Raw genomic sequence first — 18,588 nt, 5'->3', positions numbered from 1 at the left:
TTGATATGTTGTTCTTTTATAGTCAGATTCTTGCTTTAGAGATAGTTTTCAGTTTTAAATAAGATCTTAAGTACTTGCATCTTTAAACATATGCAAACATTTGTCTGAACCCAAACTATTCTTTCACACTTTAAGTTTGTATGTGTAGATATTTTTTTTTTTTTGTTACTATTTATATGTGAATACTCCTAACTTCTTGTTGCATGTTAAAACTGATCTTGGAAATAGTAGTGTTCTCATAAAAGGCCTGTTTCAAAATTGAAATGAGTCACAAGAATTTTTATAGAATTGTATTTTGTATTTATCATACCTCTCGTGGTGACTAAGTATGACATTAGCATGGCTTTTTCAGCAGCAATGTAGAGAGCTTGGTAACCTGACTGCCCGAAGCATCTGGTAGCTCTCTGATCAATGCAGTTCAAAGCAAATAAAGAAGCATTCCAAGTGCAAACACTGCATTTAGGTTTTCCAGTTCTCTGCTAAAGTGATGGAGGAGATGTACTTTCTCTTCTGTTTGTATTTATTTTTCTTTGTTTGAAGTTTGTTTCCCAGAGCTGTTGTGGAGGTGTAACTACTGAGTCCTTTGAAGCAGTCTATAAACTGCCTACGGATTGGTTTTGAAGCACAGAAGACTGTTTAGACTACTACAATGGAGAAAAGAATAGTTGGCTGGTTAAGTTGTGATCCTTCCCTCTAGTGATTAGTGTAGATTTGATTCCTGTTCATGTGTATATATGTATGTACTCTAACGGGCAGGGTGAGGGTTGTGACAAATGAAGATCGCTATATGAAGGTACTTGCTTGTTTCTTCTGAATGCTTGATGAGCTGAAATTTTAAGGTTCCTTTTCTGGATTACTGTGATTACCCTCCAGATCCCAGGAAGGAGGAGAGTCTGAATGCAGTTTACGTTGAAATGAGAGTTGGGAGTACATAAGATATAGTAATGAGATGGTGAATCTTTACTGTACGCTGTGTTATCTAGATTCTCTGAACTTCTAATGCGGATTAGTTAGGTTAGATGGAGCTCCACAGTGCTGTAGCTCGACTGCTTCCAGTACGATGTTACCACACTGCATTATAGTGTGAACTGTAACACATCGTGCTGTGTGGTTTGTTTCCCTAGGAGTGTGATGGTCAGTAGCATCTCTGCATTAATCAGGCATAATTTCAGTTTCATGCGAGCTACAGGGCATGGGCCATTTGGGAAGGAGCTGTTGGAGAAGTATCGTGTTGCCCTGGTGAAGAGATGGGCATTACATGGCTTTATGGTGCTGCACCTCTCGGGGCTGTTTCACGTTCAGGGATGCAATATCAGTGAGGCAGCTGTGCTCATCAGGCTGCCAGGGCTGGAGGTGCTGCGAGGCCCAGATCCGCAGCTGCTACATGCAGATGTTTGAGATCAGGAATTTTGGCCCAGCTGACTCTTCCACCAGCCGTGTCCCTGTCCTTCCTGGGCTGCCAGCTTTCTGTCAAGAGGACGTGGCACTGGGGTGGTGCCTCAGAACATGCAACTTTTATGAATATCTTCTCTTTCTGCGTGCTCTTGCTGTCAGGAGGAGAATGTATGGCCATAAGCTAGGGCAAAAACGTTGGTACAAATCTCAAGCCCTTCAAATGCAAGGGAAGTCTATCTTTTGACATCCATGGGCTTTTCTAGGGTGCATACTTTTTCATCTCTGTGAAGGCAGCCAAATTGCCAAATCTGCACCAAGCAACATCACAGAGTCAAAATACTAATCTCCTCTGCAATAATATGGAAAACTGGGGTCTGGTAAGTAGAGAGCCACAAACACCCCACCCCCACCCCCCTCCGTAGTTTTAACATGGGTGATTGGCCAATAATAGTAAAAATGTCCTATTAACAAGCTGGAATTTGCACTGTATGTTATTCGCTGAACCATTCATACAGGAGCAGACAAAACAGCAAAATTTCAACCACACTTTAGTTCTACTGCCCAATTTATGGTTATCCTATTTGGGGAAAATTGTGTTGATGTCTCTCAACTGTGATTTTGAATCTGCCAGGTGATTAGATTTAAACAGCTAGAGACTGTAACTACCAAGGCCATCATCAGATATCCCTCATTTTCTGTCTAGAAAAATAATTGCCCTGTTTTATACTTTGAACAGGATGAAATGCTGAAACACTTATGGAATGGGAACTGAAATTTTAGTAAGGAAATGCTCTCGCTAAAGCAGTGGTTGGGTGGTACTTTGGTTTGGTCAAATTCAAAGCCAACTTACATTTGGGATGGTAGTGCTAATCTTGTAAACTTTGTAGCTATGGGTGTTCCCACCTAAGTATACGGATGTGTCTGATTCAGCTATGTATTTTGTATGGGCCAAGGAAAGAGCTCTTTAGATTTTCCTGTTCTGTCACATAACAATTCATACTGTAAGGACTTTGCCATGCTGATTTTAATAAGCTAGATCCTGGAAATACCACAGATCTTGAGTGAATACGATAGTTTTTGAAAGAGCCTCCTAAGAAATCTGTAGCTGGGTTGTCAGATGAGTCATAATTTGGTTTGTACTTTGCTACAAAAATTCAGTTTATGCTCGCAGTGTTTCTCAGTGCAGAAGGTTAAGGCAGTTCACGTTTGAGCCTGAAGTGATATTGCACTAAAGGAGTAAATAGGCAAATATGTAAATAAGAAAGTACTTAAGAGTTAGTTTTAAGTTGTGTTAGAAGTTTGCTCTTAAATGCTGTACTCCAGTGTTTGTATGTTACATGTGTTAATTGATACGCACGTTCAAAGCCTGATACACACCTTGCAGGTACTGGCAAGATGCAGAGTCAAAGAGATTTCTGAGAAGAAAGCTTAATGAGAGGTAGTTAAGGGAAGGAGAAGAGCTTAGTGGTAAAATTGAAAGGTCAATATGGGTTGAGAAGCAAAGTGTGGAAAAGAATTAGTCTAACAAAGGAAAAAAGACTTAACTGAATTACAGTAAAGAGCCGCAGTCAGTAGGGAAGAATGGTGCAAAAAAGAATAGGGAAAGCTAGGTTGACATAGGTGAGGCAAGCAAAAACAGTTGCTGGGAAATGAGAGGTGGTTAGAAGGGATAAAAGCAATGACAGTGATAGAAGGGTGGCTGAGTTGTTTCAGAAAAATGAGTTATGATATAGATGGGAGTTTGAAAGAAGAAACTGGAAAAAAACATGTTTGGTAACATTCAGGGAGAAATCAAGATCATGGGGTGATGTAAAGCTATCTAAAAAATGAGAAATTAATAAAAGAATTGAAATGCAGCAGAGTTGCTGATGTTTTTCATTATATTGTCTAGGAAAAGGGTCAGCACAGTTGACAAAAGAGAGACAAGCATTAAAATTACAAGATGGAAAGGAATCTAGGACTAACCACTTAAAGGGAAAAAAGTGAGAGGACTAATTGATCTACCTTAGCAGGAGAATCAAAATTTAACTGGAGAAGAACAGCTTTTGAGACGGGGTGTTGAAGAAGGGTTGACCGCTACAGGGGAGGGACACCTCATGAGCTAGGGTGAGAGAGGGGGGACAGGTTTTAGTGAGAACGAAGAAAGAAGCAGAAAATATTTGTTGAACAAAAGGAGGTAAAGTGACAATTCCACGGGCAACAGAAGCTTTGCAAGAATAAGCCTATCTCAAACATGAAAAAAACCCCAACTATTTAAGTTCGTGATTATCCAGTTCAAGTAGATTGTGCACCCAATAAATATGGGCCAGAAGTTAGAGAGGATTATCACTGTGGAAAAGAGAACATCTTCCAGTAGGTGTAGTCGGGGCAAAAAATTTAGTTATCTTCAAAATGGTGCTTGTAAAGTTTATGGAAAGTTTGTGGGGTTTTTTTGTGTTTTTTTTTGGTCTTGTGAGAGTGGGCGCTAGAATTCAACACCAAGGAGGTGACTCCAAATCCTGTGTAGAGTCAAACCATCAAGTTCGAAGTTTGGAGAGAGACCCAGTGAGGAAGAGCTGCCAGCTGCGGAGAGAGAAACACTCGCAGCACTAACACTTGAAGGGTGTTAGTCAAAGGTCAAAGTAAATACTGCTTAGCTTTTTAATGGATTCTTGCTAAGATGTCAAAAGTGGTGACAGCGGTGGCTTTCATGGCCTGGGCTTATAGGCTGCTCTTTGGAATACAGCATCTGATAAAATTAATCACCAGTAAACCTGGTGGGAAGCTTCTGAAAAAACAATACTTTAATAAAAAGTACCGTTCCATCAAAATATAAGTTTTTGAAGGGAGAATGTTGTTTTGATATCAGGAGGACGTAATGGGGACATGACGAAATATTTTGCTGAGATGTCATTTAAAAAAAAAGGCTCTTTTGTTTTTAAAGAAATTACATCTTGAATTTTTTTTAAATCAAAATCAGAACCAAACATTTTCTGTTTAATCTCTCTTCTGAACAACTTGGAAGAGTATTTTCTGAAATTAAAAAGGATGGTGAATTTCACCAATGTTGTGGCCTATCTTGGAATGGAAATAGTCGTGTTCTGGGAAGAAAAAGATATGAATTTTCCCACTGAAGTAAGCAGCTCACTTATCTATCCCCTGGTGTAAAAGTGGCAGTCAAATTAAATGTGAGCTACAGACAATTAGATTCACTTATCTTTTCATTTCAGTTGGTGGTGGTCTTGATACGTCTATCACTGGTCTTGGGAGGAAGAGTCATCATGGGCGCAGTTTATAGAACAACGAATATGTGGAAAACCCCTTTCTTGACCCTTGCATTGAAAAGTGTCCCAGTAAAGACTTTATTGTTATCCCTTCTTTCAATGAGCAAATTCATTCACAATCTTAACACTTTTTCCTAAGGTTGATCCAATGGAGAACTGGCTTATCTCTGTTTACTTGTAATTAAAGAGGGATAACTTCTAGATGGACATCTGTTGGTCAGCAGTTAAGCTGAAATCCTGTTCTGAGGTCTGTAATTGATGCACTTACATAAGGTTCTTGAGAACAGATGCTTTTGGTAATTGTTGATACAAACAATAAACCCTTTCTGCTGCTTCTGCTGCTGACTCTCTTACTAGAAGCTTAATAACCAGGTGTGGTAGGATCAGTTGCAGAGCCTTCATACTACTCGAATGGCATCATGTAGCATCATACAGGGAAACAGTTTTGCTATGTTTTCACATATCTTCATACTTGATTTTGTGTTGATTCTTACTTGTCTCAGTCAAACGTAGCTGCCCCGAGAGAGGGAGAAGTGGAGAGAAGGGTAAAGGCTTTTACAGCTCTGCCAGCAAAAGCAATGGGCTTTCTCCAAGCAAAGAAAAGCAATTTAGTGGCAATATGAAAACACATTACTTGTAAAGATTACTCAAAGAAAGTCTATAGTGCTAAGTAACATATTTATCCTTTAGTGAAAATATGAATGAGTGGGGGTTTCTATGTTATTATTAGTATTAGCAACCTTTGTTTAGCTGAGCATTTCTATTTGTAGTTTTGTGTAGACCTGGAAAATTTGTTAGCAAATCTTTTCATTTTGGAGAAGTCTGTTCTCCAAGTCATGTCCCAATTACTTTGTTCTTGAAGTGTTTGGGGTGCTGATCTTTCCTTAAAAAAAAAAAGTCGTCCTTTGGATAAATCGTTACATTGTTTGCGAAAAGGAGAACTACTGTCTATATCTGCCTTTTACAGTGAGACTTACACCTGGGCATTGTGAGTTTCTGTGTCTTGAACACCAGGTTATTGCCTGCTGGGACTTTTTTTTTATCATCATCTCTCATTCTGGGCTCCTTCCTCCCCACAAAAATCTTAAGGTTCCTTTTTTTGTTGCAGGACAGAGATTTCTCCGATTTCAAAGTTTCATTAACGCAAGAATTTATCACATCTAAGTTTTCAGCATATAGTGCTGAAAACAGACTATTTGTTAACATTTTTAGAATGATCTAGAGCAGCCATTTTTAACAAGTGCTCTGCTGCAGCAAAGTTGAGGGTAGAGTATAATTAGGACTTTACTTTTGGATAGGTTATAATTCCAGATATTAAAGTTATTGTTTAAAGATTATGCATACAGGAGAATAGTGCACATAGTTACCAGTTTTGGTAGCCAGATAAAGCATTATCTTCTGTCACCTTTTTAGTTTTTATAAATGACTGGGGGGGGAGCGTGATGCTTCGTTTAAAATAAATTGAAACACTGAGGTTCATTAGACTACTTCACTGCACTTTATTTTTTGTAACAAAAGTGATTTGACTTATTATTTGTGATAATGAGAGGTTTAATGAAAGCAATTAATTAAATCATTTGTTCACGCAGTTTCCACCATCTAAGCCTCCATCATTACACCGTGCGCACAAGAAAAAAAAGGTAGCAAGACATCAGGCAAAAAATCCGGAAAAACTAGCAAGGAATATTCTAACAGATTCACAAATGCCAGTATATGTATAAATAATGTACTAAAACTTTTTTGTTTGTTCCTTTGATTATGCTCACAGTAAATTGGCAATCCTATTTTATTTCAAGGACAAGGTTGTTTAGACTTTTTTTTTGTAGCTGTCCTCCAGAACTGTGCAATGAAACCCAATACCTTTTACTTATTTCCCTAGATACTCTAATCCCTCCCTGCTTTACCAGTATCTTTGAGCTGTTCTTCCCTTTGTATCCACAGCAACATGAATCCCTGCTGGAATTATTTGCTTCTAAAATGCAGGTGCACTTATTTAATGTTGCATTGGTTCAGGCTCTTAACTTGAAGACTTTTCACCAAATGGGAACCTCTGCTTTTACCCTACTTCATATTAGGCATTGTTATATATATTAGAAGCATATAAGACATTCACTCTCCTAACATGCACTACCTGTTTCTCAGAGCCTTTGTTGTTTTTCAGTTATTAAGAGCTTTTAGGCAGCAGTAAGAAATTAAAAGCCATAATAAATAAACCATCCTTTTGCTAGCCTAGAAATAATAATTCTACGTGGAGGAAAGGGGAGAATGATCTAGAGTGCGGTAATGTGCGTAACAGTCACTGGTCAAAATACTCAAACCTGTCTTTTCCCTGTAACTCTGTGTGCCAGTGCCTGACAGTAACCGTGGCTAAGCACCGACAGTTTGCCTGTAGTTTTCAGGCTTGTATTTAAGTGCTGTATATATATTTAAAATGCTAAGGTTAGGCATACCAGCTACAGTTCTGAAATCAAGCTTTTGTAATACAAGATACTAGGGTTTTTTCCTTATTTTATTTAAAGATTCTGATAACTTTCACAAATGCCAGCCTGTGCTTAAACATTTAACATTAGGTTTTGATTCTTAGCTGAAGAAGAATTTTACCTCTGTGTTTGAAAATGTGACCATTATTTGCATGAAACTGTGCACGGAGCTCTGCGGCTCCTTGGACCCGGGAGGGCAGCGTGCCTGCACTCTGAGCACGGGGCAGTGCCAGGTACCAGCCTCTGGGTCTCTTCAGTTCTGCCTCCGACATCAGCGTGCCTTTTTGATAGCTTTCCAATTTTCTTTGTGCCTTGATTTTTCTCAATGTAAAATGGGAATCAAAGATATGACTCATTTCATCACAGTATTCTAAGGAGATGCTAATCAACATTTTGATGCCTACAAGATTAATGAATGGCAAACATGAATTAATGTTTGGGGCATATGGGAATGCCATGGGAGCGCTGAGGTAGAAGTAAATCATTAGTTAGTAAATCGTACTGAGTGAAAGGTCTGAATTGAAGCCTCACGCTCAATGGGGAAGAACTGAACAAATACCGTATGACTATGGAAATACTGGATGACTCTGTATGGACTAAATAGAGGTAGAGCACCTGCAGAAGAAAATAGTATATGACCGGATCAATGAAGTGCATCATGGTGCAATCATGCAAAAGAGGCGTATTAATGTTGCCTGCTATTTTTCTGATGCTTGCTTACAACATTTTCATCCTAAATATTGTTAAGGTAACCTAAACTTAACGTTATTGTAGCACCTGGATTTGGAGACCTATTGGCAAGAGGCCACGCAGCATGTACAGAGATGATTTTGTCTCTAAGCTGAAAAGAAACTTCACTGCTATGAGGGCAGGCAGGGTAGGAGAATGTCTAGGATGTTTATGTACTGTTGTAGTTTTCCTCATAATTACATGTAAACGAAATGCCAAGGAGTCATACTATTTAGGTGTGTAAAGTTATTGTAATTGTTCACATTCGCACCCCACTAGGAGTGCTCCATGAGTGCAGATGGCATTCTGTACACTTTAAATTCAGCTTAATGTATCGGGCTAACTCTCATTTACATGAAGACCACTTTGTATCACTCAGCCAGCATAATGTGGCCACAAATGAAGAACAAATTCTATTTACACCCACCTCTGTGGAGTGACCTTAATTTAAATGAGAATCAGGCCCATAATCTGTATAAATATATGCACTCTGTTACATTAAGGTTATTTATTACATTGCACTCAGCCTGAGTATGCATGGAGATTTACCATAGATAATCCATAATCCAGAATTAAACTATTAATATGCATTTTGAGAGGGGCAGCCATAACCTTGAAATTCCTTGGTTTAAGTATGACCTTTAACTTTGTTTGAATATATTTTTTAAACGTATGAATAACAAATTAACATTGGTTGATAAAAAAACATTCTGATTCCTTTGTACCATTTGCATCAATCCATACTTAACTTACAGAAAGCCTTGAAGATTAGAAGGCTTAATCACTCATAATATTTATTTGTTTTTAAATGTCAGATCACATTTAGTTCAACATACTGTCAGTCTTGTTCCCCCACACACTCTGGCGTTAATGAAACTATGGTGGAAAGTATTCTTCTTGTGTCCAAAGACACATGCATCTTAGCAAAATGACAAAACACTTTGTACCTGGCCTGTGTAAAGGAATTACTTTCTGTATCCTCCTGAATATAGAATTAAAATCTATGCTGTTCCTTTGATGTGCTCTTCTAATTTCGGTAGACTTGTTGTGGGAAGCAGACAAATTACCAGTTGTCAGGAATTCTTTTTTCCTTTCCTGCGGCTTTCAGAAGGCGAGCTATGAACAGCAAAGGTGTTTGAGCAAATACTCAGTGGTCTTACAATACCTTTTGTGGTCATGGAAGGTAAGTCCTGCCATAAGGTCTTAGGAACAGAGCTTGTTGGTTACATGATAGAGTCTAAATATCTCTGTCAGGATTGAGACAATATTGTGCTGGATGCTGTATATGGCTCGAAAGTCATGGTGATGGACTGGGAAGCTAAGCTGTAAGCACTGTGTATAACCATACGTTGAAATGCACTTGCATTATGCTTGTACCAAACAGAGCCTCAGCAAACTTAACACTGGTTGAACTGTGGCATTTTGTTTTTCTTTCCACAGTCCACATCTGAAGTTCAACAATCTGACCTTGATTTCAATTCATGGCCTTCCAGGAAAAGACCTACTGGGCTCCAGATATAGAAGATTTTTAATTAACAGGTTTGATTTAATATCTAAACACTTCCATAGCTTCAAAGGAAAACATAACACTTTGTAATTCTTTGTGAACTTGTCCTACATTTTAGACAGATACATAGACAGGTAGCCTCAAAATAATCCAATCTGTCTATACAACATGCATTCACCTGTGAAATGAGTTGAATATAATTATTACTACAGAAATATTGCTAAAGCAGTAACTTCAGGACAGCAATCCAGTGTATTATACCAGGACACTGGTCTCTGCTTTCCAAGACTTTTTAGATTATTTAGACTCCAGGTTAAAGAAAAATGTCAAAAGATGTATCCTTGCTTTTAAAATATTATTTAGTTTTTAATTTCCGTGAGTTTTGTTCCAAATAATGCTGAACAAAAGAATGTATAAGAATTACTATTAGCAATGTGACCAGTGGTCTGTCTATAGCAGCCATGTGGTGAGATGCAGACCCCACTGATGATAGTGGGAATTTTGCTGAGCCTACGGGGGAAAGTTTAGGACTATTGCTGTTGATAAATTTGTAAGAACTGTGCGGCATCAATTCTGCTGCTTGTGAACTATTTGTGTGCCGGTCACCGGACTGTGGAAGTCTACCTCCAGTCCCAGCCAGAGTGCTGTCCCTTGCACTTACCTCCCCTGGGCTGGCAGAGCCATGGGTCTGGTGCAAAACAGCTGAAGGGAAGGTTGTGAAAGATAGCTATGCTTGTGTCTAGTGAGTGGTCAAACGTTTCATGAGTTTTCTTGTTTGCTGAGAAGTAAAATATCTTCCATTCAGTAGGATAAAATCTTACCTCATTCAAATTCACAGAATGTAATTCTCACTTAAATTTAGTATATTTGTTTTGATGGTTTTATTTTTTATTTTGGAATAGTGACTAGAAATCCTCACTGTAAACAGGAACATGATTGTTCTGGACGTTGAGAAGCATAGAATTAAAATGAACCAGTTATTTTGAATGACTGGGGAATGAACTTAGTATAATTTATTTAGATTTGGCAGGTAACTCTTTGGAATCTGCACATGGTTTTTTACCAAATCTTTTACTCAGTAAGCGGCAATGCACTGAAGGGCCAGCTCTTTAAATGACAAAACAACTCAATGTCTCCTTGCTGAACCTTAAAAATGAAATCTCTACAAAGACATGAAAATGGTGCGATGTGAACCTGTTTAAAACCACTTTATCTCGTTTGGAATTTTGTACTGTCAAAGAAGTTTTTGTAAGTAGTTACCTGAATTATTTTTTTTATTGTAGAAAGGGGTGTGTTTAAGAACAAATCTAGTAAATGAAGGGATTGTATGCTCACGTAAATGCGTGTAGTCTTTTTCCTCAGTATGGTGTAAAAAAGAGTTATAATAACAAAACATCCTTCCTGATGGAAAGTTGCAGTTCATAGCTGCCTCACCAGAATTAGCAGTTAAAATTTGAAAGCAGATTAAGAGTGAAAATTGAACTCTGCAGGGTATGATTTTTTGAAAGCATCCCTGTGATTTTGGAGCGTCAGTCTCCTGGGAGCTGTGCACCTCAATTATAAAGGTGCTTTTGAAAACCCTCATCTGTCCTTGATGTCCATGTTATTTATAGATTTCTGCATGATTACAGTTTGGAATTGTCAGTGATTTTCTTCCCTTATTTATTTGCCTCTGGTATTTGTGAGTACAGAGGATGCAGAGCACCTCAGAAAGCCTGGTCATTCAGTTCTAAAATTCTTTAGGTCATGAAAGCAACTTTATTTGTTTCTGTGGCATACTGTATGACAATTTTGGGAACTCAGTAACAACAGTTAATGTGTAGCAATCAGCTGTGTTTTAGAATGTATATTCTGGTACTAATGGCAGAATAACAGCTGTTAGTGCTGAGTGTCTCTCTGGCGTTCGCTGCTGCAGTCACTGATATAATATAAAGGCATCAAATGCTTGAACATGAGCTGAGTCCCTTTCTCTTTAATCACATTACATTTAGTCCTGTGGAAGAAAGTAGAATATTTTTCATCACTCAGCATCAATAGAAAGAAAAATTCTTGAGCCTCTGAATCGCCATGAGCTTTATTTGGTAGATGGAATATTTTTTCTGCAGCGACTTCAGATCACAGACTGAGTGAAGCCCTGGATTTCTTTATTGGCCATTCCCATCTTGTCTCATAGGCGTGAAGTGCTAGCAGGGGTGAGACTCAGCTTCCTTTCACACGAGATGTGCAAGTTCCATCTTCTTGCCATGTCACGCTGATCTCATAAAGCAGACATCTGTGTAACACCAGCCATTCATCTTTTTTGCTTGTTTAAAACCTGTTGCATTCTTTTTCACTAGATCCTGTGGGTTCATCCCTCTACAAAGCTATAAATGGGTTTGGGATTAGGATTAATCTTCAATTCTACTGAAAGAACCTAATTTAACAGAATTTTGCCTGGTTTAAGTTTTCAGTATCAGGAAGTTACTGAGTTGAGTCTAGCTGGATTTGCGGAATGGCCAGCAACGTACTGTGTATTTTCATAACGGGCTGTTGCAAGACCAGTGGTGTTCAAGGGTCATAACGGACCTTGTTGAAAATGTTCTCTCTCTGGTCCTCCATTTTATAATGCATTTTATAATGATATGTCTATTGTACATCTGTATTGAAGTGTTTTATCTTCATGAATCTTTGTCTTTCCAGAAGTCTATTAAGCAGAGAGGGTAGTACCAATGCAATAATAAATAAGTATCCTGGTATTTGCTTAGTTGGGCAGGGTGGGGGCATACTCTGAGTCATAAAAGACCTTTGGAAAGAATTTTAATTTTCATTACTGAGGCATTAAAAGAGGTTTCGATCCATTTGGATTTTGCTTCAAAATTGGCTTTTTAAATAGCAGCTTCCAGATCTTTGATGCTTCCATCATACATAGAGATAGATATGATACTTTACACTAAAAACAGGCTGTAACGCGGCTGAAATTTAAGAGCTGCAAAAGTAAACCTTGCCTGAGATTTTCAAAATTGACAAGTGATCTTAGGTTCCTTAGTTTTTTGGTACTGATGTTGAATTAACACTGCCAGAGCGTGGTGCTCAGAATGTGCGCACCATACACAGCCTGAAAATCGGATTTCTATCGAGGTATCTCGCTTGGTACTTAGTCCATAAGATGTTCAGGGACAAAAAGGCCTGGAAATCATAACTATTATATGGAACAAGGCTCTGCTTCTTAAAACAGACAAACCTTTATATTGTTTGTTACCTAGCACTGAAGGTAATTGCTTTGAAATTATAAAAGTTGCTTCCCCATTTTCATTAAGAATAAATTGTTGTTCAGTTGCAAGTTAGTGAAGATTAGTATTTTTCACATCTGTACTGTTTGTGTCTCTCTCTCTCATTTACCTTCCAATTCTGTTTTCTTTTGGATAACCTATGTGATAGTTTCTCCTTTATTCCTGTTAATATTCAGTTCAGAGGAATTCAGTGGCATCTTAGAGACTTATGAAAGTTTGGGGGTAGAGGGTCAGTCAGTTTAGTGCGTTTTTAGAATTTTTCATTCTTGCATTTTGGAAAAGTTTGTTTGGAAAGGGGTCACCAATAGAAAATTTGAGATCTCTGCCTTTTACTTCTAGCTCTAACAACCGTTTTCCTAGCTTTCTATTTATTTTTAAACTTTTCAGACTAATACTTTGGAACACGGATGTGTTTAAAATGCCAATGGTGCCTTCATTGCATTTGTCTCTCACCGTAGCCACTACTGGTGAAGTTGAATACCAAATGAAGGAAAAGTGGAAAAAAACTTAATAGGGAGTCTTGTATAGGAGAAGGAATTAGACTGTTAAAATATTTTCTTTGCAGGTGCAAAAGTCTCCTCCTCGCAGCAGCCTGCAAAGAAAAAGCAGAGTAAAGCATATATTTCTGACTTTGTTTTTAAATTATGTGGTTGTATGGCCCGATGCTGGGAGGGATTGTTTGGTTTTAGCAGAAAGTTGTCAATTTGTAACTGAGTATTTCATAATGACTAATCTTTTACTATAGACTGCCGTAAACTCACAGCGAGAGAACAGACTTGAACCACTAGGGGACTTGGGCTAACTCACCAGATGTCTAATTAATGCCTGCTGTCAGCTGCTGAAATGTCACTTACAGATATTCTTTCTTCACAGCCACTGTTTTAATGATGAAGATTATGCACAGATGTCACTTTGTTCCTGGGTTAACGTTGTGGTTGGTAAAATGACTGGCATAAATCGCGCTGCCAAATATGTAGTTGTTTCCAAGGAGAAAAAAGTACCATATGACTACCTTGTTCTCTGCACGGGACAGAAATACCAGGTAAGATTGTGCGCAGAGTGAAAAACATAATAGCATATTCAGTTTTACAGTGAATAGTGTTTCTGTGATTAGCAAAGCAATAGAGTAGTCCTTAGCAAGTGTATAACCAGAAAGTTTGCAGCCCTTCAGTGTAGCAGATTGTACTACTTCAGTGCGGCTGTAGAATTTGGAGGAGAAGAGAGTTTTTACAAAATTTTCTACCAGCAATGTCACTGCTCAGTATCAGATATTAAGCAAAGCTGCCAGTATTTTTGCCACCATGACCATTAAACCTGCTGAAGAGTTTGAGGCCCAATTGACATGTGGCCCCAGCCACAGGAGACTTAACTCCAGCTGGTCTAACACCATTTGACCTAGTTTTGGCAATGGAGAGAATTTCTTATCAAATTAATTGCTCATCTCACATGATGACTATGCCTAGGCACGTACGTGGTGCTGTATGTTGTTGTAGCACACAGTTAAGTTTCCAATGAGATTGAAGCAGACCCTTCGTTACGTGTGAAATGTGGAATCAAGCTCGTCTCCAGCCCTACAGGCTCAGCTTCGACTCAGGCATCCCGGGCAGGGTTCGTTCGTTCTTGTGTATCATCACGTGGCCCTCAAACTATGTAAACCGAAGGGCCATCTTTTGTATAGCCCCATTGCCTGCAGTGATTTTTGCCTTACTGATTGGTTTTGGATAGGAATCAGGAGCAAGGTATTTTTCCTTTAAAATCAGGAGTTCAAACTGAGCATGTGTCTACAGGTTTTTACAGTGCTGTTCACTGTAATTCACAAACATGAATGTGAGGTATGTTCAGCCGCATAGTGAAATCTGGACTGCATGTGTGCAACAGATTTGTGGAGCGAGAAAGCCCCAGTTTTTCTGTAATCACTTTTCAGAGTAGAGCCACACTTGAAACAACAATCCATACTCACTGTTCAACAGGGATGAAACAAAAGTTGAAGTATGGTCAGAATGACTTTAAGTGCTCCTAGAAAAAGAAGTTTGGAGGTAACTCAGACTTGCAAAATAAGTCATGGGAAGTAACTCCACTGGAGGAGAAAGAAAGATAAAGCAAGCAAGGGAAAACTTGGGTTTTATCTGCCTTCAAGAAGAAAACCTAACGTCATCTATTCTCACTTCTAAGCTCTGCAAAAAATAGGATGGAATTATTTTTATCATCTGGTTTCTGTTTTATTACACAGAGCTGTAGTCCATCCTTTTTATAAGTTGTCCCTTGTTTGGTAAGCAGTCAGATTAATGCCTAGTAAAACATTATTCACTACGATTAAGAGGATTTACTTGTTGGGTAAGAAAGATCTTTTGATGTCATGCCTGTTTTTGTATGACCGAATAGTATTTCAGTTGATCCAATTGGCAGTGACAACATTGTTCAGGATGTTAATCACTGGTGCTGTAGAAGTCATAGATTGAGATTCTCTTTTTTGCTTTGTATAATTCAGATTGAATTTGTTACTGTAAAGTAGCATTATACGATTAACATTTTACTGAATCCTGGCATTTTAACCATCAAGCAGGTTTTGGTCCCGTTCTCTGGGACAAAATCTCTCTTATTTTAGAAAGTTGATTTTTGCTGACAGAAGATGGAGGCAGTCTTGCTGCGCAAAGAATTTTCAAGTGACGTTTAAAGGTGTATGTTATTCAAATAACTGCAGAGATCCTTCAACTGTATATTTATGCATTTCTGCTGTTTGCTGTGAAGTCCCTTTCATTTGCGTTTTGCCTGTATTGTTATTCGCTTGTTCTGGCACTGCTGTTTAAAATGGTCACCCATATCCCATAGAAAATATGGAATACTTACACACACTTGTGTACCTGTGGGTGTGTACTCAGACTAGCATGAATCTGTTTTCTCTGTGGCCACTAATGTGTTTGCTGCCTCTGAATGTTAAGAAGGGTTAGGACGTATTGGATAGCAACCCTTAGGTAGTCAAATGGCTTGTGTCATTGTTCTTTGAAATCTTTCTTAACTGTTCTCCAAGATATATGCCATATATTCGTTCACTCATTTATTCATTTCTTCCAGGTCCTGTCTCCCACTGGAGCAGATATCAGTAAACTCCCAACTAACAGAGAAGTCATGAGTAGGTGGCCACAAAGATACACAGGGAAAGTCCCTTCCAATCATTTTACTCTCAACGATGATCAGGATTGCTTAAGGGCAATACACTGGCTGAAAGAAAACGTTGTCAACTCAGAAGGTAAGGGTTTTCATTAACACACGCACATTTACAGAAATGTTTTCTAGGCTTATTGTTTCCTTAATTCCGTGGTATAATTGGTGCCTGATTAATTCTAACAAAGTCTTTCATCTGCTGTGCTTTGTTTTCCAGATTAATTTACAATTTGTTGTCATTTTTGATACCCAGCATATTTAGCTAGGAAAGAAAGGCTTGAGATAGACTAATTATCTATAATTATTACATAAAACAAAATGAGTCCCAAATGCAAATCTGGCTGGAGTCATTAATTAGCCAATTAAATAATAATTTAATTAGTGGATGTGATTTTCTGTTATATAGAAAAATATCTAGATTTGAGGCGTAACACAAAGAAAACAGGTCTAAATGAGGAAGTGGGTTTTTTCCTGTATCTGTCGTCTTTGTATTCGGTTACATCAGTTACAGATTTTCACACAGAACTGCAGGCTCCGAGTATTTTGTTTTTAATCCTTAAAAATCACACATTTGTGCAGATGTCCACCATACCTGTATTTCCTCAGCCTGTTCATGTGTGCATTGTTCATATATTCATTGGTTCATTCCCTGAATGCGTATGCTATTGAAAATATCTGGACTCATCCAGGCTTCCGAGGTAAGCTTTCAACTACAGAAAAAGAGACCAAACGGTAAATGAATTCATGTAATGTCAGTTCTATGTGCCGGATTTGAGTTACGACAGAGTTCAGAGCAGGAAAGTCGTCTTTGTGGAAAGTTCCTGTCGACTGAGTGCAACAACAGGAGTTTCCTAAAGATGTAGTTGTACCTGGCTTGTTCATAGAGAACATAATGAAAATATTTGGTGTGGTCTATGAGGTTCACGTCCTGCTTGGCAGACCTTTAGGGAAGTTCTCAAGGCACTGGAAGTTTCTTCATCATCCTCCAAGTCTTGCTCTGATCAGGACAGGAGACAATAAACATGATAATGTTTCCGCTCACATTTTCCTCAAACAGCTTCCTGGCCTCAGGCATGTAAATAGAGCCTCTTCAGCAGTCCCGCTCCGCCTGTTTTCCAGCTGATACCAGCCCCTGCCTGCACAGTGTTACCTGATGTCCAGCTGATATGCACAGCTGCGTTTGCATAAACAGATGAGGTTGTTAGTTCTCCCTGTTTGCTACTGCTAGTCTTTCATGTAAATCCATGCATGCCCAGTCCTGGAATGTGCTCCAGTATACCTGCACAGAAACGCTGCCCGAGAGCCAGCTGCTGGCTGGGACACACGGCGCTCGGGAGGATCGCCCTTCAGGCAAACGGCAGTCTTACAGCACCTCATCTGCTTTGGGACTAATGCACCTTTGTTATTATTAATACTAAATTAATATTATATTAATCATAATTTCATTATTGCTGCTGACTTTTGTTGTGGTGTAGAGCTGGATATCTTAATTAGGCACTGTCCTGTCTTCAGTTATAAGCTAAATCCACAACTCCTGATGAGGCCGGTCTGGAGGGACTTTTTGGAGACATGGTCTGTGGGAGACGTGACGCCTCCCCCTTTCTCCCTCCCTGCCTCTGGCTCCAGTTCTCTTTCGTTGCTCTTCCCACTTCACGTTCTCTGCCGCTGCAGATGTAAGGTATAAAGAGTGCCCAGCTGGAGAAGTCTTTCTGCACCTATCTTTGTTTCTGTTCTTCCTCCCCCTGCTTCTTTTTCCAGCTATATTTCTTAAGAATGTTGTTCTTTCAGACTTGATCATAGCTGCGTCCAAGATCCCTACTCTTTCTGAAAATGAGTCCACTTTTCAGCCCCTAGCCTATTCTGGAGACAGTCTAATAGGAGACAGGCTCATGGAGGTGCTGAGGGAAGGCTCCTGTGGAGTTCAGCAATTGATTTGGATGTCTGTCAGCTCTCTGCAGGCCATGCTGCCGCTCTACTGGGATGACCAAAGTTTTACTGTTTGTGCTTACTTTTTATCTCTGAAATTCTTCAGATCCTAGTTTTGCCTTCAATAAATAGTAATATTACACCTCATATATTTCGTCTCATCAAAACTCTAAAGTATTGTTTGTCAAATTCCTACTAACCTGCTTTAAACACGTTAGGATTCGAAACATTAAAAAATAGGATTTGCTTATATTTAAAGAAAATGAAGTGGCTAGTAAAACTGTATATGCTGGTTATTGTAGCTGCACAGAAGTAGACATTCCTCCCACTTCAGATACAATAATAATTCTTCTCAGCTTATACTCGGTCTTTTCTCCACAAAACTTACTTCTGTTTGTGCTCCTCTCACTCAGCCATTTGCTACGTTTACCAAAAGTAGTCTGGAGCCTGCTGTGCCGAGCCCCGCTCTCCTTGCTCGGCCGCTGGATGAGCGCCCGGGGTCCCACGTAGCCAGCCAGGGGCTCGGGCAGGAGCAGCTCCCACCGGTGCCCAGCGCGGCGGGTGCGTGGAGCTACCCGGCTGGGGGAGAAAAGACCGGGCGAGGGAGGGCAAATGCGCCTGCAAGACCACCTGTAGTTCTGGAGGTTTTTTAAAGGAAAGTGTTAATCACTGAGCTTCACAATGTGAGTCTTATTAGCCTAATTGGATGAAATTTTCGTTTGGTGGCACTGATTTTGTGAGCAGCTTTTAATTAAGAGTTAAGGTAGGGTTTTTAATTGCTTTTCTTCCTTCTGTGAGTGCTGGGTACCCCTTCATTCCGGATGAAATCAGTGGATGCTTTTTTGCGGGTCGTAAGT

The 18,588-nt window shown here is 39.2% G+C and overlaps 1 protein-coding gene across 1 annotated transcript in view; it reads left to right on the top strand.

Moving 5' to 3' along the window:
• LOC104082251 (uncharacterized protein C20orf26-like) overlaps positions 1-18,292 on the top strand; it is a gene marked incomplete at both ends in the record, with an annotated part of 61,565 nt that extends 43,273 nt beyond the window's left edge. Inside the window, 5 exons of the mRNA XM_009585302.1 lie at positions 9,308-9,406; positions 13,517-13,685; positions 15,716-15,890; positions 17,594-17,802; positions 18,145-18,292. Coding sequence (XP_009583597.1) covers positions 9,308-9,406; positions 13,517-13,685; positions 15,716-15,890; positions 17,594-17,802; positions 18,145-18,292 — 800 coding nt within the window. The remainder of the gene's footprint in view (positions 1-9,307; positions 9,407-13,516; positions 13,686-15,715; positions 15,891-17,593; positions 17,803-18,144) is intronic.
• Between the last annotated feature and the right edge of the window lie 296 nt (positions 18,293-18,588).

This window comes from Fulmarus glacialis, unplaced genomic scaffold, assembly GCF_000690835.1.
Source record: "Fulmarus glacialis isolate BGI_N327 unplaced genomic scaffold, ASM69083v1 scaffold41689, whole genome shotgun sequence".
NCBI lineage: Eukaryota > Metazoa > Chordata > Aves > Procellariiformes > Procellariidae > Fulmarus > Fulmarus glacialis.
Note: the sequence above shows the minus strand (reverse complement) of the source record. Positions and strands in the feature narration are given on the sequence as shown.